General features: G+C 41.0%; 1 protein-coding gene across 2 annotated transcripts in view; it reads left to right on the top strand.

Annotated features, from left to right (window-relative positions):
* Positions 1 to 27,566, top strand: part of SH2D1A (SH2 domain containing 1A) — a 665,119-nt gene that overhangs the window by 267,139 nt on the left and 370,414 nt on the right. For both annotated transcript variants that reach the window (XM_086966743.1, XM_086966742.1), the window contains exon 2: positions 11,561 to 11,624. In XM_086966743.1, the coding sequence (XP_086822869.1) occupies positions 11,561 to 11,624 (64 nt within the window). The remainder of the gene's footprint in view (positions 1 to 11,560; positions 11,625 to 27,566) is intronic.

Genomic DNA, 27,566 nt, shown 5'->3' with positions numbered 1-27,566 from the left:
TGTAAGATGAAATTACCAGAGGTGGACTTTCTATAGGTACTGGTGTGTAGTTTGTTATCTTCTGTGTATACCACCAGGTTTAGGAAGTGTACTTGATTGGTGCTGATGTCCCAGGTGAATGTGAGATTCAAAGTATTGTTGGTTATCTCATGTGCAAATCTGTTAGCTGACTCAGGTGATCCCCTCCAAAGGATGAACAGATCGTTAATATAGCTGGTCCAAAGGACCACGTTTTCTGTCCATTCCCAGGCATAGCATGTCTGGAGTACCTGCTCTTCCCACCAGCCCATGTGCAGATTCACATATCTGGGAGTGAAGCAGGTATCCATGGCGGTCCCCTGTATTTGTTTATAGGTATGCTAATCATACATAAAAAGATTGTTATTCAGACACCATTCAATCATACTAAGAAGCATCTGGGTGTGCTGGTGCAGGTATAAAGGTCTGGAGCTCAAGTAATTATTCAAGGCTCTGAGCCCATCAGTGTCTTCAATGCTTGTGTACAGAGCTGTGACATCTAAGGTCATGAGTACATATTGCTCCTCCCAGGGTACATTATATATATTTTTTTGAAAATCCCCAGTATCTTTTAGGTATGAGGGTAATTTACATACATATTCTTGTAATAAATGATCTATATATAACTGTGTTGTTGAAATATTTATCACTTTCTACTTCCTCTGTGTTTGTTAAGCTGTGTTTTTTTTATTTGTTCTTGTCGCCCCTGAGTCTGTTTTTTCTGTTTTCTTCCTCTTCCCCCTTGGTCCTTGCGCTGTGGCCTAGGTTGTAGTTCATAGTTCTGTCTAACCATAAAAAAGCAGTTCTTGGATGACTAACAGTGGTTCTCGCCACTGTTGATCAGTGCACCTGTGCTGTTTACTATCTTCAAAATCAGTATCAACTTCTGAGCTTAGTTCAGAGTTGCTGAAACCACTTGCTTTCACGGATGTTTCAACTGCTGTAGAAAGTTGCTGGCGTCTTATGTTATCAAATCTCTTGGAGAAAGTACAGATTCTTCGTATTAGATAATCCAATTTATCTCGAAGCAATTTCGTAGACATTCGCTCCTTAATAGATTGTTCATATTTATGTAGTCTATTGCTCATCTTTGTTTGAGATTTTGTAACTTCGTCTTTCTTGGTAAACTGCTCAAGTTTTTAACATGTCTTTTATTTTCGTCATTATTGTCTCTCTATCACTGACTGCATATTTAATCAGTATGCACAGCATGCGCAGCGATGATTCTGCCATGTTGTCCGCCCATTCCTTCAGCATATTTGTGTCCGGATTCTCACAGGTGGGTGCCACTAGAATTCTAAGCCCTGTGGGGATACGTCCCACATCAAGGTAGCCCTGGAGCGACTTGAACTCCCACCACTTTGAAATCTCTTACTTTCCTAATTTCTCAAGTTGTAGCATGTGTCTTTTTAAATCAGTGCCAGGCGACTGATCTGGTATCGCTTCTTGTTACCTCTGTTGTATTAGTGCTGTCATCATTGAAGATGTCAACCGCTGTGCGCTCCCTCTCTTGTACCCATTCCTCGGCCAACTTTGTCAAATTTCAATAACTAGTGGCCACCACTCCTTGCTAACAATTTTGCAGGACTTCCTCTCCCATCCCATATATATATATATATATATGGTATGCAGACAAAATATTGATGTTTTAATATCGATATACCATAATATCGATTTTTTAATATCGAAGGGACGTAATATAGAAGGCAAGTAATGTCGAATTTTTTAATATTGAAGGGACAGAATTTCGGAGGTAAGTAATATCTATTTTGTTAATATCGATGTAAGTAATATCGATGTTACTAATATCGATATTAGTAATGTCGATGTTACTAATATCAAATTTTATATTCTTTTTATGTATATTATTATGTATTTAATATGTCTTTTTTTTTAAATGTAATTTAAGTACATTTTTTATTTTAGTACCATAGCGGGCTATGGGTTTATAGGGGAATAGGGTTGGAAGTAATTTAATTATACTAAATTAATTATTACGCTTTTAGGAATTATAACATCTTTTAAATTAATTGGTATTTTATTTTTATTAATTGGTAATTATTTTAATTAATTGATTGATTGATAATTATGTTTGTAGTGGGTTATGGGTTTATAGTGGAATAGGGTGGGAAGTAATTTAAATGTAATTAATAATTTATTTTCATTAATTGTTATTGCTAATTATATTATTGTTAATCAATTATTAGTTGTGAATTATTTTTTTATATTTGATAATTAATTTTATTTAATGGGATAATTGATACTTATGTTAAGTATATTATTTTATTATTGGTGTTTGTTGTGCGTTCATAGGGGAATAGTGTGTTAAGTATTTGATATGTAATTAAGTAGTTATTAAATACATAGTTGGGTATTGATAATGAATTTTTGGGATATTCATTATTAATTGGTAATTATTTGTAAATAATTATTTATTGGTTTTTGTAAATAGTTTAGATTAATTCAATAAATAATTTTTTTAAATAATGTAAAATATTATTCATTTTTTATAAGTATGTTATTTTTAGCTTCTACGCTATCCAACACCTTCCCTACTTTTGCACTCTTTGGAGTGGGAATAGTAATTTTTGCCCCTACGCTATCCAACACTTTCCCTACTGTTGCACTGTTTGGAGTGGGAATAGTAATTTTTACCCCTAAGCTATCCAACACTTTCCCTACTGTTACACTCTCTGGAGTTGTAATAGTAATTTTTACCCCTAAGCTATCCAACACTTTCCCTACTGTTGCACTCTCTGGAGTGGGGATAGTAATTGTTACCCCTACTCTATCTAACACTTTCCCTACTGTTGCACTCTCTGGAATGGGAATAGTAATTTTTACCCTTACGCTGTCCAACACTTTCCCTACTGTTGCACTCTCTGGAGTGGGAATAGTAATTGTTACCCCTACGCTATCCAACACTTTGTAAATTGAAACTTGTATAGCGCACGACTCACCCTCAAGGGTCTCAACGCGCTTGTACGAATACCGCTGTGGAACCCATCCTGGCTTTCCCTGTGAGGCGTCCACTCCTGGGCACCCCCAAGGTGGAGGCCAGACATCCTTAGCGTTGTGGGGGCCATTGTGGAGATTAAGCAAGCTATTGCCCAGAGTTGCAGTGTGGGACTCCATGATTGGAATAGGCACCGAGGCGAGAATTTTCAGGTCCGTGGAATTTTGAGCCCAAGACCCGCCGAGGCAGGGAATTGAACCCTGGTCCCGGGCTAGACCGCTGCATCAGGGTCTGCCGCTCTAATAATTGAGCCACACTTTCCCTACTGTTGAACTCACTGGAGTGGGAATAGTCATTTTTACCCCTCCGCTATCCAACTCTTTCCCTACCATCCCTACCATTGCACTCTCTGGAGTGGGAATAGTAATTTTTACCCCTACGCTATCCAACATTTTCCTTACTGTTGTTTTTTTGGAGTTGGAATAGTATTTTATTCCCTCTGTTATTTAATATTTTTTGTATTGCTTTAGTTAATGCATTATATAATTAATGTTAAAAATATTAAAAGTAAATACATTTTTTGAAATTTGTTTTGCATAATTATTTAAATTTTATTTATGTTATTATTTTATGTGTGTAGATGAATTTGTAATTTATAATATTTTAAATTATTTATGATATCACAATAAATATTAAAACTAAATATCAAGTAAGTATATACATACATATTATGTATGTTTAATTATTTGTTATTAAATTATGCATATTACTTATTATTTCAAATAATATAAAATAATTTTAGCTATGTTTATTATATTTTAAAGTCTTTTTTAATTAATTTTACATATTATTTTAATTTAAAAAAACTATATATTTAAAAAAAGATATTTTTGACATCCATATTTTTTTCTCGATATTTTAGTACTTACCTTGTTGTAGATAGGATATCGATATTGTTTACATTGATATTATTGCTCCGATATTTTTGTATTTCGATATTTTGGGTTTCTATATTTTGTCATAGATCCCTCAACTGCCCAATGATCTCTCTGACCAGCCACCCAAGCACACTGTGGCTGGGTCGCTGATCAGAGACACCATGTAAGTCTTTGCTGCCCCTAGCACACATGTGTACTCCCTTCCACGCTCCTACAGACACTACCAGTTGCCCACTTCCTCTGACTGCCTAAATTACTCCTGTCTGTTCCTTCTTCCCCCCAGGAGTGCCAGTTGAGTACTGGAACTGATTTGTCAGAGGGAGCAGAACAGCATCCCAGAACAGCAGTGGGAGTCAAGGCAGCACCTCTGCAGCAGTGGCAATTTAAAAGATATAGTGATGCTGTGTATTTGTGTAAGTGCATGTGTTTGTGTGAGTGTGTGTGTGTGTGTATATGTGGGTGTGTGCATATATGTGGATGTGTGTGTGTGTATATATATGTTTGTGTGTATATGTGTGTGTATATGTGTGTGTATATACGTGTGTGTGTGTGGGAGTGTGTGTGTGTGTGTGCGAGTGAGGCATTTTGATCCCACTGCAAACACTGCTGAAATGTCAACTACTGCTCAGTGGTGGCAATTCTAGGCAATACGTAGCTGTCCAGGGGATAATGGCATTGTCCATCCCTAGTAAAATGCTGCCCCTTGCATAATGAGGGTAATACTTGGAATGCATAGACATCCATGGGGTGATGCCTACTGCCCTCCTTCGTGCAAAACTGTCAATGGTATAAATCCTTAGCAACTTGCTGATATCAACGGGATTGTGTTGCTAATAAAATGCTGGCCGTTGCATACTGATGGTAATCCTTGGCAACCTGTGTGCATTCATGAGAGGATACGCATAGACTACCCGCATAAATGGCTGGCCGTGGTTCTATTAGTTACTTTTAGACAAGTTTTGGATGCCTATGGGAAGATGATCATTGCCCAACACTAGTAAATATTTGCTCTTGCACAGTGCTGGTAATTCTTAGCAACATTCCGGTATTTTCAGTAAAATGCTGACTCTGGCACAACAGAGTTAAACAATGGAAGTTTATAAGCCTCCATATGATTATGCCCACTGCTCTCCCCTTGTTAAACGCTGCCACTTGAGTAATGACGGTTCTTCTTAACAACCTGTGGGCATTAAAGAAATTATGTTCTTTGTCCACTCAAGTAAAATGTTCGCACTGGATCCATGTTGGCATCCATGGGATTATGCCGCTTGATCACTCCTGGTAGAATGCTGGTAATAACATACTGATGCTACTTTTAGCAACCTGTTGGGATCCATATGATGATGCTTATTGGTCATCCTTTAAAAAGTCAGGTGCCAGCACAATTGTAATAACTCTTGGTAACTTGCGGGCATCAATGGAATGATGTATTAATAGGGGGTTTACCCAAATATAGTCACTGGGACCTGGGCTAGCTAAGTACTTAGAGGAAGGGGTCCCAGCATGAGTAGGAAAAAATAAATAATGATAAAAAATAATCACAGAAACATTGAATCCATCCACATTGTTTTAATCACAATGGGAGTGTATACTGGATATACTGGACATTTGAACAATAAATAAATGGTTGAACAGTGCCCCGGGGAGGGAGGGGGGTGCGTGATCATGTGAGGATAATGTGATGGGGGGGAAGTTTAGTGACAGTACAATCAACCAATTCAAACCATTTGGTTGGCAAGATTACATACTATGTACAAAACAAAGAACCATAAGTTCAAATTATAAGTCAGAACAAGTCATACTTCACATAGTTCAATCATTGAAAAATTAGGGCGTGAAGTTGATAAACAAAAGCAGGCGGTTGTCGACGTTTCGACCCTCGAAAATACGCAGGTGTTAGTGCTGTCCTTGCAGTGGAATCTTCATCAGGACAAAACACGGGACAGGCAACCTATTTAATATATAAAACTGATTAACTTATTTTCAAAACTGTGCATTTAACGCTTGATATTTATTACGCGTTTTCTTCCCCCTATTACCGATCCATCACTGGATCAGTGTGCTCTCTGTGGTTCTTTATTAAAGCAGTGAGGGACATCCCTTTATTTCCAATTCTAAAAATATTATTCCCGTTTTATATATTAAATAGGTTGCCTGCCCCGTGTTTTGTCCTGATGAAGACTCCACTGCAAGGACAGCACTAACACCTGCGTATTTTCGAGGGTCGAAACGTCGACAACCTCCTGCTTTTGTTCATCAACTTCACACCCTAATTTTTCATTGATTGAACTATGTGAAGTATGACTTGTTCTGACTTATAATTTGAAATTATGGTTCTTTGTTTTGTACATAGTATGTAATCTTGCCAACCAAATGGTTTGAATTGGTTGATTGTACTGTCACTAAACTTCCCCCCCATCACATTATCCTCATATGATCACGCATCCCCCTCCCTCCCCGGGGCACTGTTCAACCATTTATTTATTGTTCAAATGCCCAGTATATCCAGTATACACTCCCATTGTGATTAAAACAATGTGAATGGATTCAATGTTTCTGTGATTATTTTTTATCATTATTTATTTTTTCCTACTCATGCTGGGACCCCTTCCTCGGAGTACTTATCAATGGAATGATGGCCGTTTTCCACTGAAGTAAAATACTTGACCTTGCACAATACTTGGCACTTGTGAGCACCCCTAATAAAATGCTAGCCCCTGGCAACTTGAAGTCTTCCATAGAGTTAAGTGGATTGCTTACCTATGATAAAACACTGACCCTCACATAATGATGGTCCTTCTTGACAATCTTTGGGCATCCAAGGGATGATGCTTATTACCTTGCCATCACCCCCCAGTAAAATGCAGGCGCAGGCACAATGGTAACAGTGATTGTTGGAAACATATGGACGCCTATTGGATGAAATCCATTGAAGACCACAGTAAAGTGCAGGAGTTGGCACAATGGTGATGATCCTTTCAAATTGTTGGCACCGTTTGATTATGGCCATTGTTCAATTATGGTAAAATACAGACATAATGATGACCTTAACATAATGGTGCTAATTCCATTTCGGTTCTATTTTGTGCATCTATAATCAATGGTCCATATTTCGGGCATAATGCAGGAATGCGGATCCTGACAAAGTGTTGGTAATTCTTGGCATATTTTACACATCCATGGCGCTGTCGTGCCCATCCTTCGGAGCAGTGTGTTGATGATCATTGCCATATTGTGGTGTGGGCAATGTTGAAAAATGGTGCCTAACTCTGGCATACTGCTCCCCCTGGCATAATGGTGGTAATTCCTGGTGTGCTGTTGGCACCCATTGCACTGCGATGGTCTAGCAGTACAGCGGCATTATCTACGTATCGTGGGCATCTGTTGCACAATGCTGGTCATTCTTGAGATTGTGGGCATCCATGACACCTACACCTGCTATAACTGACCTCAGCATTATATGATATATGATATAGGGTACTGATGCCATAAGCCACCCTGTTTTCATGGAGGCAATTCCTGGAATATTGTAGGCTTCGATGGAGTGATAATGCCAAAGAACAAATGTAAATTATTTTGAACTTAGTCCAAGCACAGTGGAGAGGAACCGTTGAAAGCTGTACATTAGTGTATAGGCTTGGTCAATACTTTCTCTGATACCTAAACCAGACAGGTCTTTGTCGAAACCAGGTTTTGGACACAGAAATGTGCGATGGGACGACTACAGCTTTTTTTATTTGCCTTTTTTTTACTTCTGGACCCATATCATACACTCGTGCTATCCTACTGATCTATCAGTTAACACCTTCCGCCTTTAACGTCTTGTCATATTTTCCCTACTTTCCCTCTTACCTGTGCACCGTTTCCTCTTGTTAGAGCCCTGCCAGAATTGGCAGAGGTGGACCGATGTAGAAGTTCCCCAAACACGAGTCACAGCGAAAATAAATAGTATCAAATGCGTCGCACTGAACATTGCTTGTGACTGGTTTTCAACCCAACCCATGATTCATTCTGCCTTGCTTCCAGACCAGTATTCCTGCCAACATTTAACGATTCCTAATATTGTGGTGATGCGCTTCACAATACATCATGGCACAGTATTGTGCTGTTTAATCTTAGATTTCTCGATTTTTAATTGTGCCACAATATTATGTGCTCCAAGTAATCCTTGTTACATTCCAGCTCGTATAACTATCTTGTCTTTTTCTCACAGTGTAAGATATTTGCTCAAATAAACCAGCTGCTTGAAAACCCGAGATTTAAACGTCCCTGAAGTCTAGCATATTGGGTGCTCCTGCCCTCTGTATTATATGGCAGTGCTGTTCTCAAATAAAGCTATCACGGCCATCAGGGCGTTTCCATGTGTGGACTGGGGCTGTGCATCCCCATGTCTGTGTCTATGTGAAAAACGGTATAATTCACTTCCTTTTACTATAGCATGAGTAAATGGGTATCTTTTTTACTACTGCATTATGAGCACCTTTAATTGACCTGATGATACTCTTGCATATTGTGTTTTTGGGATGAGGTGCACATTTTATAGCACACGTTGTCATGGCAGTGTTTCAATGCCCTTATGTATTGAGCGGTGTGTGGGCCTGCTGATCAATAATATGCTGAAGTGTGTGGTTATGGATGTGTCATCACTGCGGTGTTTGTGATTTTAGCACCTTTGTGTGCACTTTTCCTGGACGTTACCATCCATGTGTTTAGTTTGAATGATTGATGCCGGTCTGTTTTTGTCCATGCATTCATAAAGGTGAAGCCTATGAGGTCTCAGGATCTCTTTGTTTCATGGCCTTACTCGGGATCCAGCTTTTTTGCATACATATTTGCAAGAAGAGAGAAATAAGATTGTGATTTGCTCAAAATCACACATACGTTTAATCACTTGACATGGCTAGGATTCAAGCCTGGGTCTACAGGTTCCATCACAAGGTTGACCTCCTTCAACAGCTCCCATTTGCTGCTGGGGGACTTGAACTAAAAATAAGGAACAGAATTACAGAAAATAAACAGAGTTGTAACAGCCCTTTTTGTTGTCTGTCCCTGCTGTTGTCTTCCTGAGCCCTGGGGTCAGGGGTACCAAGAGCAGTGCTAGGAGGACCAAAGGACATTTCGGATAACAGTCGAATTCGGACACTATGAGGCTTTTAATCAGTCCTCAAATTCAGTATTTCTAAATTATTTATTATAAACGTAGGTGGCAGAAACTTTGAATGGTCTTGAATATATTAATAAACCAGATGCATGTTTAGCTCTAGGCATTCACAGCACATGCTAAAACTGTGACGTAGGAACACCTTGAAGTTTATTTATGACTACTAAGAGGAAAGGTGGGTTTTAGGAGGCACTAAGGGGCAGATTTATGAGGCCCTTGCGCCACGTTTACGCCGCTGTTGCGTCACACAAGGCGGCGTAAAGGTGGGGCATCCCTACGAGGCATTTGCAACGTGACGCATCTATGGAGATGCGTCACGGTGTAAGGCCCTGCGCCACATGAAACCTGCGTCAGGTTTCATGTAGGCGTTCCGGTGCAGGGGGGCGGCGTTCCATCGCAGGAACGCCCCTGGTAAGTGACTCAGTGAAATCTACAAGATTTCACTGAGTCACTTTCTACGTCAATTCCTTACGCCTGCTTGAAGCAGGCGTAAGGGTGATGCACCATGGAATGTAGGGGTGGCCCCTGTGCATTGCAGGAGACATGTCGCACTTGCGACATGACTCCAGCAATGCGCCGCCCGTACGCCAAAAGATGCGTCACGCATCTTCCCTGCCCTGCACCACGGGTGGCGGAGCTGTGGCACACTGTGGCGCACATTAACTAGCGCATCCCTGGGGATGCGCCAGTTAACATAAATCTGCCCCTAAATATATTGGGGCAGATTTATGAGGCCCTTGCTCCACGTTTACGCCACTGTTGCGTCACGCAAGGCGGCGTAAACGTGGCACATCCCTACGAGGCATTTACAACGTGGCCTATCTATGGAGATGCGTCACGGTGTAAGGCCCTGCGCCACATGAAACCTGCGTCAGGTTTCATGTAGGCGTTCCGGTGCAGGGGGGCGGGGTTCCATCGCAGGAACGCCCCTGGTAAGTGACTCAGTGAAATCTACAAGATTTCACTGAGTCACTTTCTACGTCAATTCCTTACGCCTGCTTGAAGCAGGCGTAAGGGTGATGCACCATGCAATGTAGGGGTGGCCCCTGTGCATTGCAGGAGACATGTCGCACTTGCGACATGACTCCAGCAATGCGCCGCCCGTACGCCAAAAGATGCGTCACGCATCTTCCCTGCCCTGCACCATGGGTGGCGGAGCTGTGGCACACTGTGGCGCACATTAACTAGCGCATCCCTGGGGATGCGCCAGTTAACATAAATCTTCCCCTAAATATATTGGGGCAGATTTATGAGGCCCTTGCTCCACGTTTACGCCACTGTTGCGTCACGCAAGGCGGCGTAAACGTGGCACATCCCTACGAGGCATTTACAACGTGGCCTATCTATGGAGATGCGTCACGGTGTAAGGCCCTGCGCCACATGAAACCTGCGTCAGGTTTCATGTAGGCGTTCCGGTGCAGGGGGGCGGCGTTCCATCGCAGGAACGCCCCTGGTAAGTGACTCAGTGAAATCTACAAGATTTCACTGAGTCACTTTCTACGTCAATTCCTTACGCCTGCTTGAAGCAGGTGTAAGGGTGATGCACCATGCAATGTAGGGGTGGCCCCTGTGCATTGCAGGAGACATGTCGCACTTGCGACATGACTCCAGCAATGCGCCGCCCGTACGCCAAAAGATGCGTCACGCATCTTCCCTGCCCTGCACCATGGGTGGCGGAGCTGTGGCACACTGTGGCGCACATTAACTGGCGCATCCCTGGGGATGCGCCAGTTAACATAAATCTGCCCCTAAATATATTGGGGCAGATTCATGAGGCCCTTGCTCCACGTTTACGCCACTGTTGCGTCACGCAAGGCGGCGTAAACGTGGCACATTCCTACGAGGCATTTACAACGTGGCCTATCTATGGAGATGCATCACGGTGTAAGGCCCTGCGCCACCTGAAACCTGCGTCAGGTTTCATGTAGGCGTTCCGGTGCAGGGGGGTGGGGGGGCGTTCCGTCGCAGGAACGCCCCTGGAAAGTAACTCAGTGAAATCTACAAGATTTCACAGAGTCACATTCTACGTCAATTCCTTACACCTGCTTGAAGCAGGCGTAAGGGTGATGCACCATGCAATGTAGGGGTGGCCCCTGTGCATTGCAGGAGACATGTCGCACTTGCGACATGACTCCAGCAATGCGCTGCGTGTACGCCGAAAGATGCGTCACGCATCTTCCCTGCCTTGCACCATGGTGCGCCGCATTGTAAATGCGGCGCACCATGGGTGGTGGAGCTGTTGCGCTCTGTGGCGCACATTAACTGGCGCATCCCTGGGGATGCGCCAGTTAACATAAATCTGCCCCATTGATGCTAACTAGGCTGCCAGTAATTATTGAAGATATATTTAAATGCCGGACCAATGTATTATTAGTTCCCAAACTGTAATGCTATTTCTGTGCTCAAAGTATTGTGTGCCTCTAAGGAAACAAATAAGTTTGATAAATGACGATCTGTTATAAAGAAGTTGTATTTTTCCATTTGCAGATTCCAAGGTTATGTGTACACCTACAGGATACATCAGACAGAAACGGGATCTTGGACAACTGATGTAATGTATTATTTTAACAAAACTTTGACTCACAGTTTTTGTTGAAGAAATTGACATTGAAAGTTAATGACTTCATATACTTTCTTAAACAGTAGTGAACAATATTTCTATATTTTCTTCACACAAAACTGCAACATCCTTTCATAGCATTCTCTATGCCTAATGTCATGACTACCATGTTGCATCATGCCACTTTGCATCATTCAATGTGGGGGCCATCTTAAAAGTATGAAATCCTTACTTTCTACACTTTCATTTTGAATGCCAGATTGTGCCACATCTTTTTGCATCACACAAGGCAGCAGCCATCTTGAAAATATAACACATACTCTATCAAAATGCCTGTTTGTCGTTCTTGGATTTTTCAATTTTAGCACATTTTGAAAGCGTCTCTCATTGGCAAATCGTATGCCTATGGCCTAGAAGGAGTGGGGGAGGGGCAGCAGGACAGGAGTTGGGGGAGAGAGGCAGGGGAGGGAAAGAATCCAAAGCAAATAGGGTCCCAAAAAGCGCAGGAAAGTGATGCTTGCCAACATTATTACCAAACCCGACACCTGGCAGCTGGTGTGCCACAGAATGTAGGAGGGTACCCGCAGGGTTCTCCAGGCCTTCCTCGAACTGGGAGCAGAGAAGGAGAGAGCGAGAATCAGAGGAGGCCAACGATAGAGTGCATTGCTTGGTTGCAGACAAAGAAGGTGAGAGGCGAGGGAAGGTTAGTAAAGCTGGTGAACACACCCTGTATGCCATAGGAATGAATAGGGCATGTACTGCATGGAGAGCTAAATGAGAAACAAAATGAGAAAGAAAGAAAATAGTCCCATGACATCAGCACAGATGGATACAAATCAGCCAATCAAAAGTGAGGATAAAAAAGAAATGCTCCTCGGGTAGGAAAAGAACATAAAAATAGAGGAAAACCAAGCTATAAAGTGCAAGGAAATAAGATAGACTAGAAAGTCACCTGGTTATGAAAAAGATGTTGACTCAAGACCAGATGTTGACTCAAGACCTGCGCTGTGTCGTTTCGTATCTAGTGCTGCAAAACGTATTATAAAGAACCAAGGCCAGTTAAACTCTTTTACGGTAATTATGATTTTTTAATAGAGTGGCTGCTTTTTCTTTCAACACACATATAATGACTGATAGTGGATTCCTCAATGGGCCATTTCAGTGAGTTATGTATGCACTACATGCAAGAAGAAAATATCCTTTTGTATTATATCATTGTAAAGGCTCTGTCCTCCTACTGTGTGGACGCGTACACATGGCTCATGCCTTCCTGTAGGTATTGTACTGTTCTGATTAGTAACATTTCTCTTTACTGTGCTTAGGAATGTATGTGCAAGATCATTGGTTTATTTTTTGCCATGGCTGTTTCACAACATCAATTTCTGCTATTAAGTATGTACAAGATTAGGACTTCTAAGGGAATTATGTGTACTGCTTGGTGTAGAATTTGCTAAAAGTGGCATTCGGTGACATGCACATTCCAGAATTCACACTGATTTGGGTGCACAGATCCATAAATAGCACATGAAGAAGTTGGTACTTGTGGAGGGGTGAAGCTGTTGCAGTGCCAATGTGTCACAGGAAAGGAGATGGGGTTACAGCTTCATGGTATGGGGAGTTGGGCAAAAGAACGTAGCTCTGGGATGCGTGCAATTGCATGCAGGAAACAAGCATTGGCAAAACCATTGGTCTGACTAGTTTATAGTTTTTGAGTGTGGTTGAGTGGGTGAATAGCAAAATTAATAAACTGCTGGTGAGTTGATGAATGAAGCGAAAGAGTGTAATATTTGAAGATATATCTTCTACTGATTGTCTGAAGGTGTTGTAGTAAAAGAAGATAAAATGTAGAAGTAGCCAGGTAATTAATCCAAGTAAAGGTGTTTATTAGTTGGTTTCAGTAAGATAAGTATAAGGTCCCACCAGGAGCTTGATGGATGTTGCTCAGCCCTCACTCACCAACTGACATTCTTCCACACACACCAGGCACCCGCACATTCTGTTCACTCTGACATCACGCACACCAACACTCCATGCAGACATCTCACTCATACTGGCTGAGCAACCTAAAAGGAGATAAACCTAGTTACAACATATCTCCCTTTCTTAACAGGGAAAAACAGAAATGCTTGCAATACAAAGCAATTAAATAAATCAATTAAAAACTTGAAAGGTACATATGCAAATAAACGGACAGTTCATATAAATCTTGAAAGAAACAAATGCAATTAAGCGGACAGTTCATATAAATCTTGAAAGATACAAATGCAATTAAGCGGACAGTTCATATAAGAAAAGAAAAAGAAAGAAGGACAAGTAAAGCAAAGGATAAACTATAGAACATGGCACGTATCCCCTTCCCCAGGAGAGAAAAGAAAAGAAAAGGAAAGAAGAGAAAAAGAACACATCACGTTGCCCTAAGGCGCAAATGTATTGGGTAAAAACCCACCACAAAGGAGCATAAAAATAGCATCAATAAATGTAGCGTAAATATTTAGGGTAAAAAACATGACCCAAGAATAAATGTATAGAGCAAACACTTTACCCTAGAATAACTGCACAACCTTACGTATAGCAATAAATGTATAGGGTAAACACTAGACCCTAGAATAAGTGCACAACCTTACATATAGCAACAACTACTTGCACGCTTAATAATTATGGCATAATAGCATCAAAATGCTGCATAAATGTATAATACTCCAGCTTATAAAATCAAAACGTATAGGGTAGAAACACAACCCCAAGAAAGCATAAACACATTGGAACAAGACGCATTACACTATAAGAGTAGAAAGTTGAGCACAACAAAACTGCTAGTGTAGTATAACAATAGTGAAAAGGTGTGCGCACCACCTACACTAAAGAATTTGAAGAAACGTAAAGAGAGCCAGCTCCTACGCAAACTACACCAGAGAAAAGAATAATGCTAGTGCTTCACAAGTGTCTAGGTCAAAAAAATGTAGCACAAATCAAATAAGCCGAAACACCCACTTACAGGATGCGAAAAGATTATAGTCAACACTGTACAATATGAGAAGCATTGAAACACAATAAACTAAAATAAAAAAAGTTGTCACCGTAGATCCATTTTGATCGATACATCTTTGCAATTAGTCCAAAAGGCTTTTCCTTTTTCATTTCACTTTTGATGGGTACTTACTCCGGTGAGCGAACCCTTTCACCCGAGATGTTGAAGGCTTCCTACACGAAGAATAAGGGTTTGAAAAACTTGCTCTCTCAGACATTTATCAAAGGAGATGTCAAAGTCTCCACAGCGCAAATCCATCTGTACGGTCATCAGTGAGCTTCCGAAAAGCATCCAGATGAAGACGAGGAGCAGGCAGCACTAGAAATAGCACCAGAAAGAGACTCGATCATTATAACTTTATTAACAGCCACAATGCATGTTGACAAACAGCACGATTAGTGCTGAAGGCTGCTTGGCAAGAATAAAGTACGAGATTACTCCAAAATGGCGGCACGCTTTCTGACGCTGGGCCGGATGGCTTTCGGCGCGTCAGCGCAGCAAAGCGTCTTCAGCAGCGAGTTGTCTGAAATTCCAATAGAGCGTCAGAGAGATGGCAGGCAAAGATCGTAATGACGTTGCACGCACTTGTAAAGATTCTCAAACGTCATCATAAGCAGGATGGCTTTCACCGAGGAAGGAGCTCTGCGTGTGAAAGGCAGTTGGCAGTTGGGAAAAACGTAAGATGCCTCATACAGACTTTCACACGTTAAAACTATAAAGGAAATCACTTTTGAAATAGAAATGACTCATTTCCCTCTGTGCAGCAAACAGTATGGTACTCGTAGGACAGTTTTGTAAAAATTCCTTGCTCTCAAACTTCCACAAGCGAATTTTGCTCTCTTGTAGCAAGAAAGGTTGTCAGACTCAGTAGATAACAGTATCAAATCACTGTATTTTGATGGAATTCACTTGTATTTCTTTTCCCTTTGCAGCAAACGTTTTCCCTTATGCTTGGGAGTCAGAAAGTGAGAGTTATAACAGTCATTCCCAGGCTTTCAATAATCTTTTAAAGAATTTTGTAGACAGTACAGTACTTGAGCTAGACCTGGCACATAAGAGGGTTTAGGGCGACCGATTTCGGGGTCACTGGTGGGGTTTCGGAGTGCCAGGTAGCATGAAGAAAATATTTGTAATTTAAAAGTCCTTTACCTTAATTGAATTAAGGTAAAGGACTTTTAAATTACACCCTCGTCGCCAAAATGTTGTAGTAAAAGAAGATAAAATGTAGAAGTAGCCAGGTAATTAATCCAAGTAAAGGTGTTTATTAGTTGGTTTCAGTAAGATAAGTATAAGGTCCCACCAGGAGCTTGATGGATGTTGCTCAGCCCTCACTCACCAACTGACATTCTTCCACACACACCAGGCACCCGCACATTCTGTTCACTCTGACATCACGCACACCAACACTCCATGCAGACATCTCACTCATACTGGCTGAGCAACCTAAAAGGAGATAAACCTAGTTACAACAGAAGGCTTGAGCGATGAAGCAAAAAAAATACACTTTTGATGATGTCTATAGCAGTTTCCTAAACAACAGAGCAAAAAGTCCAGTTGTAAACTGGCAGTTGACTGATCGAAAAAGGTAGGCAGGACTGCAGTGAGGTTATATATCTACCACATGGAAAAACAAAATAAACAATGTTAGCCTGAGAAAAAACGTTTGATCTAAGGGAGCTAAGAACAGCACTGCTGGCTATGTCCTAATAGATCAAATCACAGGCAGTGCCCACCTAAATAGCTTTTAGGCAAAACAAAGACAACTGTTCAAATCTTTTTATGGAAAGAAACCATGTTTTTTCGATTGGAAAGAGCTACATTTTGCTTACCTTGCATTGTGGTGCATCGTCTGACAAGAGTTTAATTCTGGATCGAAATAGAATACCAAGAGAAACTTCCCATCTGAAAGCATAAATAAAAGTCTGGTCATGCTTTGATTTAAACATATTAACAATATAATTCCATGAACTGTGATTAACAGAAAAATACATTTACAACCTCAAAGATCTCTGCTGGATTATTATATGCTAGTTACATTTCTGACACAAGTGACTTTTCTTTTTAGTGCAGTAAATTGAGAAGACCTGTCAACTGCATTTTCATTGGTAGAATTTATATGTTTCCTACTTTCCAGAAAGGCCTATCAATGGTCTGTAAAGGACTCCTCTGATGGAAGAATGTACCACTTCACAAAACTCCAAACAGATGCTGTTTGAAGAGACTCTAGGAATCCAAAGGAAGAACTGCAGTGGTTATTGTACTGTCCTGCTTGTTGTGTTCCAATCATACACCAGGCAGAAGTATTAGGAAACTTCTTGAGTAACAATTTAAACCCCTTCAGACAGCATAAGAGTGCGGACGCAGCCACCACTTACGTGTTCTTTCTTCTCTGTCCTCAACTACCCCAACACTCTAGAATCACTCCATCCTATCATAAAAGCATGCATGTACTCGAGCCTTCAACATACATCACAAGACGGCTCGAGCACATGAGCGATACCAACACTACACTCCCCCCCTACAACAACAAAAACAAAATAAAACACACAAAAAAACTAATAGTTAAATACATTTCTTATAACGTATAACATAATCTTCCAAATGCTTCGGCTTAGAGCATATGCATTTGGTGCGTGGCACCGCGGCTGTATGATTAGACGCATACATACCATGTACGCCTGGGGTGGCAGACGTGGTGGGTCACTAATGTTGTTCATCATCATTAATCACCACAGGTTTAATGTAGGAGGGATTTTCATTAATAACAGTGTCATTGCCATCATCAATCCAGTCACATTTAATAGACAGTTAAACATTACTTTGTTCTACTTCTTTATGTGCATAATATAAAGCTATTTTGTTAGCATTCAAGACTTTTCCATCACTCAAAAGTGCAGAATTACACAACATTTTGACAACTTTAAGGGGAGCTGAAAATGAGCTCTCACCCTTACGTACGATTCTTCCCTTTTTAACCTCACTACATCAACCACCTGTAAAATAACTTTTTTCTTTTTACTAATCTCCACTTGTTTTTCAACCAGAAGGTTCTGGTTGGTTTGTAAAGATTGCTTAACTTTCTCAAAGGAACATGGAACAATTTTTGGGCACAAAAGCAAACCCATATTGTCTTTTGTGCGGGGAGAACGTCCTCTCAAAAGTTCAAAAGGTGAGTGACCAGTAGATTGACATTTGGTAATTCTATAGGCAGCCACCGTTTTCCTCAATTCAACTTCCCAATCCTTTTCATTACTAAAAGAATGTTCAATAACGCCTTTAATAACTCCATTAATGCGCTCAACGCTTCCATTCACTTCTGAGTGATAATTAGATGTAGTTCTATGTACAATTCCAGTCTCCTTTATAACATTTTTGAATTTCTCACCAACAAATTGTCCACCGTTATCAAAAATCAAATCCTTGGGGATGCCTTCCCTGGCAAGCACATCACCCAGAAAATACAACAGGCTCTCAGTATCAGTGCTCTCCACAATCTTGTACTCAGACCATTTAGAAAAATGGTCAATTACTACACAAATGTATTTATGTAAACCTTTCTTGGTTTTAACTGGACCAAATATGTCAACACCTATCCTTTCCCAAGGCATGTCGGGAACAATAATGGGATGTAAATTTGGTTTGAATGTGGCTAAACTTTTGTCTGAATTAGTGCACTCATAACAGTCTCTTACAACTCTTTCAATATCTTTGTCAACCCCAGGCCACAATACAACCGTTTAGTTCTGCATTTAGTTTACACGATTCCTAAGTGACCTTTGTGACCAAATTAATAATTCTATCACACAAAACCTTAGGTGGCACCAGTTTACCTCCCCAGAGTAATAAGTCATTTTCAAAAGACAATTCAGTTCTAATTTCCCAACATGGGATGACAATTTTAAGTAAGGAAGATTTGTCAGGCCAGCCTTTGAGTATAAAATCATGAACAGCATGACGTTCTTCATCTAGAGAAATTTTATTCACCCATTCATCGTGAGAAATACTAGCTAATTCTTTATTAAACACACTAGCAACAAACCACTGGTCCCAATCATCACCAGGGTTGCCTTCAACATGTAAGGGACACCTACTCAAAAATCCACAATTCTATTGCAAATGCCTGGGACATAAACAACGTCATAAATAAACTCCAAAAGTTGTGCTGAGAAACGAGTAATTCTAGGGGAAACATTGTTGAGACCATGTGATGTAAGAACTTAAGTGATGGATTTGTGATCAGTACGTAACGTGTCACAGGTAACCCAAACAAACTGTCTGAAATGCTTAAGTCCCCATAAGCACCCTAGAGCTTCTCTCAATATTACTGAATATTTTTCCTCCGTCGGAGTAAGGGCTCGACGCAGAAGCGACTACACACTCAGATCCATCACTTTGTAACTGGGAAAGTACTGCCCCTAAACCTCTCCTACTAGCATCTGTAGTGATAAAACTTTTAAGTTTATAATTCAAACCTTAAAGTGCTGGCGCAGAGCAGATGACTTTCTTTATACCATCAATACACTCTTGACATTCATCCGACCAAAAGAAAGTGCAACCCTTCTTCAATAATTGTCTAACACAATACAATTTGTCAGCAAAATTATACACAAATTTAGAATAAAATTCTGCTAACCCAAGGAAGAATCTGACTTCCTCCATATTTTGGGGAGATAGTGCATTCTTGATAGAATCAATAAGAACTGACTTCGGTCGTATACCAAAAGCACTCATTTCGTGGCCTAGGTATGTCACACTTTTTGTGGCAATTTTACACTTGGATTATTCAGCTGTCAGATTTTTAAGTTCCAGAATTTGTAAGACTTTGCTTAAAACTTTATGTTCTGTCAGATCTTTCCCCATGACGAGAATGTCATCTTGAAAAAACAGTAAATTTTTCATATCTTTAAACAATTGGTACATGATGTGTTGGAACATCGCGGCAACTGATGCTAATCCGAAAGGAACACGTTTAAATTGAAAGATACCAATGGGAGTGACAAACGCTGTTAAATGTCTACTCTCTTCATGTAAGGGGACTTGGTGGTAGGCAGTCTATAGTGGAGAACCATACCATGTCTTTAGTCGCTGAAAGTAGTGCGGATATCTTGGGGAGGGGAGCTACATCAATAAAGATATTTTTATTTTCTTCCCTGAAGTCCACACATAAGTGGATTTTGCTGTTGGCCTTGCGCTTTCCAACAAGGGGGGCAACCCAATCTGATGACTTTATACTTTCAATCATGTTTTTATCCACAAGTTTATTTAATTCTACCACTACTTCATCTTTGACACCTAGGGAAATGTTCCTAACCTTATGAATGCATGCTTTAGCACAGTCTTTGAGCACAATTTTGTGGGAAAACCCTTGAGTTTACCGATGTCCCCTGAGAAAACCCCGGGAAATTTACTGATCATATCTTCAGATTGGTGTTCTCGTGGGGAATCAATACTTAAAACTGGATCAGAGCTATTTGGATCAAGACCTATACAGAGTTCACCTTGATCCCACCAGCCTAGAATGCATGGTCCTACAACAGACACGTATAGTTTACAAATGGCAACTCTACCTTTGAATTCAAAGGTAAGTTTCCTAAAACCAAGAAGTTCTATGGGTTCACCAGTGTAACTTACAGGATGTATGTCAGGGCTTTCGAGGTGGTTACCAATTTTCTTACAAAAGAACTCCTCCCTCATGTTTTTATTTACAATTGTGTAGGGAGACCCTGAATCTGCTATTAAGGTTACTAGTACGCCTCCTTCCTTTAATTCACAAGTAGGTTTTTTCCTTTGCATTCATTGTCATTTATACAACACACTTTGTTTTAGTCATCATCTGAATTCGTACTCTCGATGTCATGCTCATATTCATCCACAATACATTTAACGAATTTGGACTTGCAGCAAGCGCGTGCTAAGTGTCTGAACATCTTGCAGTAAACACACCTTTGGCCTAGAGCTGGACATCTTCGGTCATTAGCTAAGTGAGATGTGCCACCACAACCGTAACACATACCTTTGGTGTCTGAGACAGTGCAATCTCTCTTTTTCTCTTTTTCTTTTGGAAATTGAAAATCATTTTTCTTTTTAACTTTATTTAAACTGGTAGTATTGATGCTCTTGATAATTTTAACTGTATCATCATTCCAGTCCATTTTTGCTTTTGCTATGACTGTTTTAGCACAGCAGGTTGTTAATTCTGCTTTACTAATAATGGCAGAAATGGCACGTACATTTGCGTCACCAATGATCCAAAGTTTGTCTTGCAGGTTCTGGTTATTACAATGCATGACCAGTTGGTCTCATATCAACTCTTCTTTTATAATGCCAAATTTGCAAGGCAAAGCTAACCTTCTGAGGGAAGCAACATAGTCCTCTACCTTTTCCCCTTGTTCCTATTTGCGGTGTTAAAAATTAAACCTATGAACAGCTTTACACACTGTGGGTGCAAAATATGCATTGAGATACGAAATAGCCTCTGAAAAAAGCATTACTATCTCCATCAGTTTTCTTTTGAATTCTATTATACACCGTCAAACCCCCTGGACCTAAACAATGAAGTAAACAGTGTTCTTACCTTTCCAGAGGTAATTCTTTGCTTTCAAAAGTGTCAAGGTGATTAATGAGGTAGTCCCTCTATACCTCCCATCTTTGGCTTGAAACCTCACAATCCTTCACCATGAACTGTTGTGGAGCAGGTAAGTTCATAGTTGCCATAGCCATGTTGTATGTAAAACTGCTAAATAAACACCCTTTAATAAAGGAAAATCAAGAGAAATACAGAGCACCTTTAATGAAACTAATTACTAATGTATGTGTGTGTCCATTAGTTATTTTTGACACACTTCCCAAGATGAAACACCTGTGTGTGTGTCACAGTAGCTGTAGAGGACACACTTTCCAAAATGGCGCACTGTGTGTGTGTGTCACAGTAGTTGAAACGAACAACAGTAGGTGAAAGGATCTTTCCAGCTTTAATTTTTTTTAACTTACAAAAAAAAAATAATGTACAAATGCTTGTAGATCCTTTTTCAAATATGAAGAATTCCAAATTGTGTTGAGTTACACACGGAAGAGCAGCTCCAAATTCTTTTAATACAGCTTTAGACCGGAACATAGTATGCTGAAGGATCTATAATTAATAATTTCAAAGAATCAAAATGGCCGCTGGGACGTGACCTTTGCATGAACTGGCATGCCACGAAATACGTTGTTGTGCGTAATTAATCAAGTGTCAGGGTTAGGTGTGGGACGAGGCTTCCAAAGATGTGCGCGACTGGAATACCGCTGCTGCTTGTAAAAAGCGGTCGTAGGCGGTTGCATGAACTGTCACCATACGTCCGTAGACTTCGCACAACAGTACCAAAGAACTCTTCACAAAGGAAAGTAAGCAGTTCACAATTCAAAGATCTTTGTCATTTTGAGGAGGTTTCAGTCTTGCAGTGCTAGATCGCATTGAAATATTGTTTGCTTAAATCTCTTATAAGTTCTCAAACACGCAGGGAGGATAATAAAAAGGTTTAAGTAATACCTTTTGTGTTCGTATCCTTCCTTCCTTCCTTTAGCTTTTCCTTTATCTTTGTAATTTGCAGTCGATTCTCTGCAAAGTAGCTGGATCTTGAAATATATATCTATCCAGTGTAGGTGGGTTCTCGGGATTTAAACATCAATCCTCGCCATTGTTGTGTTCCAATCGTACGCCAGGCGGAAGTATTTGGAAACTTCTTTATTAACGATTTAACCCCTTCAGACAGCATAAGAGTGAGGCCGCCAGTTACGGTTTCTTTAATCTCTCTCCTCAACTACCCCAGCACTCTAGAATCACACCATCCTATCATAAAAGCACGCATGTACTCGAGCCTTCAACATACATCACGAGACGGCTCAAGCACATGAGCGATACCAACACTACACTGCTGAGCTGGCTGCTGTGAAAAGACCTGACCCACCTTTCATAAATTGTTTGAGAAACAGCTTCTCATACGGTTGAGAACCCAAAGGGTTGGCTGCTGGCTCTGCATGCTGAGAGGATATTGGCCCAGACACCAAAAGTCCAGCTTAAAGATTTCCCCATAAAATAACTTATTAGCTTTAGACCCTCACCAGTGATTTGCAGCGCTTTATAAATCTTTGATTGATTGAGAATCATATGTTTTTTTACCCAAACACACATGGTTATATGAGGATTGCATCTATGTACATTGTACCCTGTTTCAAAATAGCAACTATAGACTTTAGAACAGCATTAAGAAGTGAGGAAGGATACAAACTAAGCTCTTTCCATGGAATCAGGGGTGACCATTGGGATGCAGCTTGACTCCATCTTCATAGTGCCTCCCTGAAGATGTATTTTGGAACACTTACTACAAACTGTAGGTTCCTAAATGTTCAGCCAACGATGTTACTCACTTCTCATCCTCAAAATCTACAAAAAAGAGATTACGGGACATTCACATGACTGAGAAACACAATATATGAATAAATAGGTTGATATTAGCAAAAAGTTCTGCACATTGACCCCTGCAGTGTGGCCTCAGTTGTAACTATCTGCATTCACATACTGCAGGGCCTCTAGGAGTCAGTGGGCATACGATTTGCCCAGAAATATGTAAACCTCAATAAAACAGAGAAAGAGTTGCAGGTGACCCATGACCGAGACAAGCAGAGCACACTTCTTGATCAAACTCAAGTTAAAGGAGCGTGCATCTGGCCTGCTGATCTTTTACAAAGGATCACCTGTTCCCCCATCATCCCAGCTACATTTTTCACAGTATATGCTAGATGAACCATAGAGAATGAAACAGAATGTGACCAACAGGACTCTGTTTTTATTCCTGACGGCTTCCTTTTCACTCAGCCTTGTGCTTGGAATACAATCTTTGATAGCACTGTCCCAGTCACTCTTACTTCAGCAGTCTGAAGTCTGTGCAGTTGCCTGTCATAAATTAATTTACATTCTTGCTGCTGACTCAGCCTCATGTGCATGTAGGAGATGAAAGTAATTCACCCTCAAAAGGTATATACAGTATCAACCATGAAAATGAACACAAGGGTGCCATGACTGAAACAGAACACCCTGTTCAGTTATATGGCAAAAGATACAGTTTCCATTTACATATTAAATACAGTTCAATAGAAACAAGGATGATGTGGCCACGCTGAAATGAGTTTCAAATCGAAGCCCTTCACTGCTAACTGTACCTAAAAATGTAACCAAACATATCACAGTAAATCCCGCATGGCAACAACATCAGCTTATCGAAGTCTGAAACAAAAAAGGTGCTATGAAGCAGCCCTGTGCTGCACACAGCAGTATTCTGCGAAATGCCAACATAAGTGTTCTGTGCTGCAGCTCAAGCCCATATTTTAATTTGCACTGAATGTTGGGGTGGGGAGAGGGAAAGGGTGCCACACTTATGTGAAGAGGAGGACTAGGGGGCATATTAGCAAGAACATCGTTAAAATTATGGCCGTTTTAGTGCAGGAAACTGCAGCTAAAATGGCGGTAATGGGCGTGCTAATATACGTTATAGAATTCCAATAGAAGCCCAGGTTAGATGTGCAGGACATCTAACCTAGGCTTCTATTGGAATTCTATAACGTATATTAGCAAGCCCATTATCGCTGTTTTAGCGGCAGTTTCCTGCCGCTATAACTGCAATAATTTTGACGAGGTTCTTGCTAATATGCCCCTAGATTCTAAGCTCCATTTTGTGTCTCTGCGCTAGTAGTTTCATTGGTGAGATAGTTCATCAAGCGCTTTGTTGCGATAGCGCCAGGCTTCTTCTCAGATTCAAAGTGATTAATGGAGACGAGTGAAACACATGTTCATAGGGATGAGACAGGTGTGACTTAGGAAATAGACTGGGACTCTGTTGGCCAACAACAAATCTGACAGCGGCCTATTCATACCTCGCACCAGCAGAAATAATGAAAAAAGGCAATACCTACTCCATTGACGAACTAAATATCTCTGCAATTGCACAGAACAAACAAACACACAGGCATTCTACTTGACTATGCATTACTACTTTGCTTGAGTTATGCTGTCACACATCCAGGCACAGCTGCAAGGGCAGCAAACGTCCTGTAAGACAAAGCTGTAATCACCATGCGCCTTTACAGCGCCGACAACAGAACAAATGTGTATTTAGCAGGCAATTGTTCTGCATACAAGTCGTTACATCAACTTGCTTTAGGAGGCACAATGGTGGAGTGGTGTTAGAATTCAAGTGCAACACCTTCCCTACGGTTGTGTAGACTGGAACTGGTATAGTAAAATACACTATTCCAATGTTCAGCGCCCCACCCCAAGGCAAGTCATTAAAACAACGTGAGTGCAGAAAAATGTGTGCCAAAGACCCATTTGTTCAAATGACTGAGTTCCTAAGGCATGCGTGAAAAATGCATGCAGAATTCCATCATACTTTTCCTGGGGTTGGTTCCCCAGACACCTGATGCAAGGACTAAGTTCAATGCACCAGCTTCAAATTAGGGAAAGCAGTTGGACCACACCGCTGACACGGACCAGCTGAGTTATATTGCACAGGAAGCGTTTTCAAGTTACTATTAGTCCGATTCAAATTTCAGGGACATTGGACATAAAAAAAAGGGACATGTAGATTAAATTGTTTGGTTTAAACTCCTCAGTCTGGTGCATAAAATAACAATGGTGACCACACAGAATATAAAAGAGAAAGCAGTTAGACATGTTATGATCGGTGAAAACAAGCGTAACGTTCCTACATTTTAGGGAGCTGTTCCCAATATGGTAACCCCCTGAGCAATTTCTAAGAGCTATACTAAATGGTAGCTACAGTGTTAAATAGCAAATCAGCCTTTTGAGTTTCTCAAGATGGACCGTACATCATACTTTTGTACAGCTAGTTCAGCTTTCCTTATCAGAGATCAGCTGGGAGAGCAAGAATGTATGCTTTCGGCTAGGGTTAACTTCAGCACAGCACAGTTCCCAGAGTCAGGTCCTGGACTTAGAGTGGCTGGATCGGCAACCTGGCATGACCTCTGGTGATAAATCTACCCTTAAGACATGTCAATCTTTTTATGTGCCTAATTCTGTGCCCGAAGGTGGGGTCTCTGCAGTCATAAACTCACTATTAACGCATAGATTGTGTTAGACCTGGCTTTTACAGCGGGTTTATCCCCACCTTTTTTGCTTTGTGGTCTTCTGTTTCTGACATGTTTTGTTGGTTTTATGACTCTGGGCTCTTTACCACTGCTGATCAGTGCTAAAGTGCATATGCTCTCCCTGTAAATTGTATGTATGGATTGATGTTGCCATCATTGGCTGATTTGATTTACTAGTCAGTCCCTAGTACAATGCACTGTGTGTGACCTGGGCCTGTAAATCAGATGCTGCTAGTGGGCTTGCAGCACTGATTGTGCTACCCTCATAAGCAGCCTGTAAATGTAACTCAGGCCTGCCATTGCAGAGCCTGTGTGCAGTCTAATAGTGATATGTCGACTTGGCAAGTGCACCCACTTGTCAGGCCTTAATCTTCTCTTTTCTCACATGTTTGTCACCCTTAAGGTAGGCCCAAGGTACCCATGTGGGCAGGGTGCAGTGTTTGTGAAAGGTAGGATGTGTGTGGCATGTCCTGACTGTGAAATACTGTCAATTTCGTTTTTCACTATGTTATGTTATGTTATGTTAAAAAAAACTTCTATAGCGCACAGCTGCCCCAGCAAAGGGGCGTCCCGGCGCTTAGGATAGGCAGAAGAAACACAACACTACAGAGAACGACAGAAAAACCAGAGGAAAAAAATACTAAGGTGCGGAAGGGAACAAGAGAGTTTTAATAGCCCTCCTGAACTCAAGCAAGTCATCTAGAGCACGAATATGACATGGAAGTGAATTCCAGAGTTTAGCAGCTAAAACACGAAAGGATAGTCCACCTACTCTGCAGAGCTTGAACCGTGGGACAACAACCAGATTTTGGCCAAAAGACCTCAGAGATCGAGACGGGACGTAGGGGGTAAGAAGATTCTCAAGAATCCCAGGAGAGGACAATTTGAGAATCTTAAAGGAGAGACATAAGGTCTTAAAGTCATTGTAAGGCTATCTGTTCCCATAGGATAGAATGGGGAGTTTGCCTATACCATCTTATAAGCATAACTGCCCCTGGGAACCAGATGGGAAAATAAAGTTTAGTATGCCTGAACTCAGAATGTTAAAATGGATCTTTTAGTGAGGGTAATTTTTAAATTCTGTGTTTGAAAATACCACTTTTAGAAAGTAGGTATTTTCTAGCCATCCATTGTGCCTCTGGCAGGTTGTGTATTGACTGTCAGGTTTTGGAGTGACAGTGGCTCCAGAGAGTCTAAATGAGTTAACGCTAGGCTGAATAGGCCTGGTCTGCATTTGGAGTGGTGGGAGGAGTAGCATTGCACCTGAATTGGGATGTGCCTGCCTTCCACAATGATGGCTCCACCCCCCTGTGGTGTATCTGGAGCCAGGGCTCACACTGACAATGGAGGTTGTTGTGCACTTGCAAACTGACCCACAAACTGGTTTGGACTGGGCTCAGAGCCCTGGTCCAGGAGAGAACAAAGAGATTTACTGTATAAAAAGAGGGGACCAGACCCCAGACTTTTAGATCACTTCTGGGAAATCAAGAGGAACTTTTGCCAAGGAGAAGAGCTGGAGGAACTGAGGAGAAATACTGCATCTGTGCTGTTTGCTGTCTGTAGTTGGCCTGCAGTGGCTTCTTTCTGCTAAGGAAATGGAAAACAACTTTGCTGTTTGCTGTGTCCCCTACTTGAGGAAGATCTCCAAGGACTTAAAGAAGAGCTTGCTTCCTGTTCTGAAGTCTCAGGGACACACAACTTCTCTCCCAGCTCCCATTAACTTCTGTGTGAGGAGTTCTGACCTGCCAAGAGGGGCCTGTGGC

The sequence above is a fragment of the Lissotriton vulgaris genome, chromosome 4_1 (assembly GCF_964263255.1).
Source record: "Lissotriton vulgaris chromosome 4_1, aLisVul1.2, whole genome shotgun sequence".
NCBI lineage: Eukaryota > Metazoa > Chordata > Amphibia > Caudata > Salamandridae > Lissotriton > Lissotriton vulgaris.
Note: the sequence above shows the minus strand (reverse complement) of the source record. Positions and strands in the feature narration are given on the sequence as shown.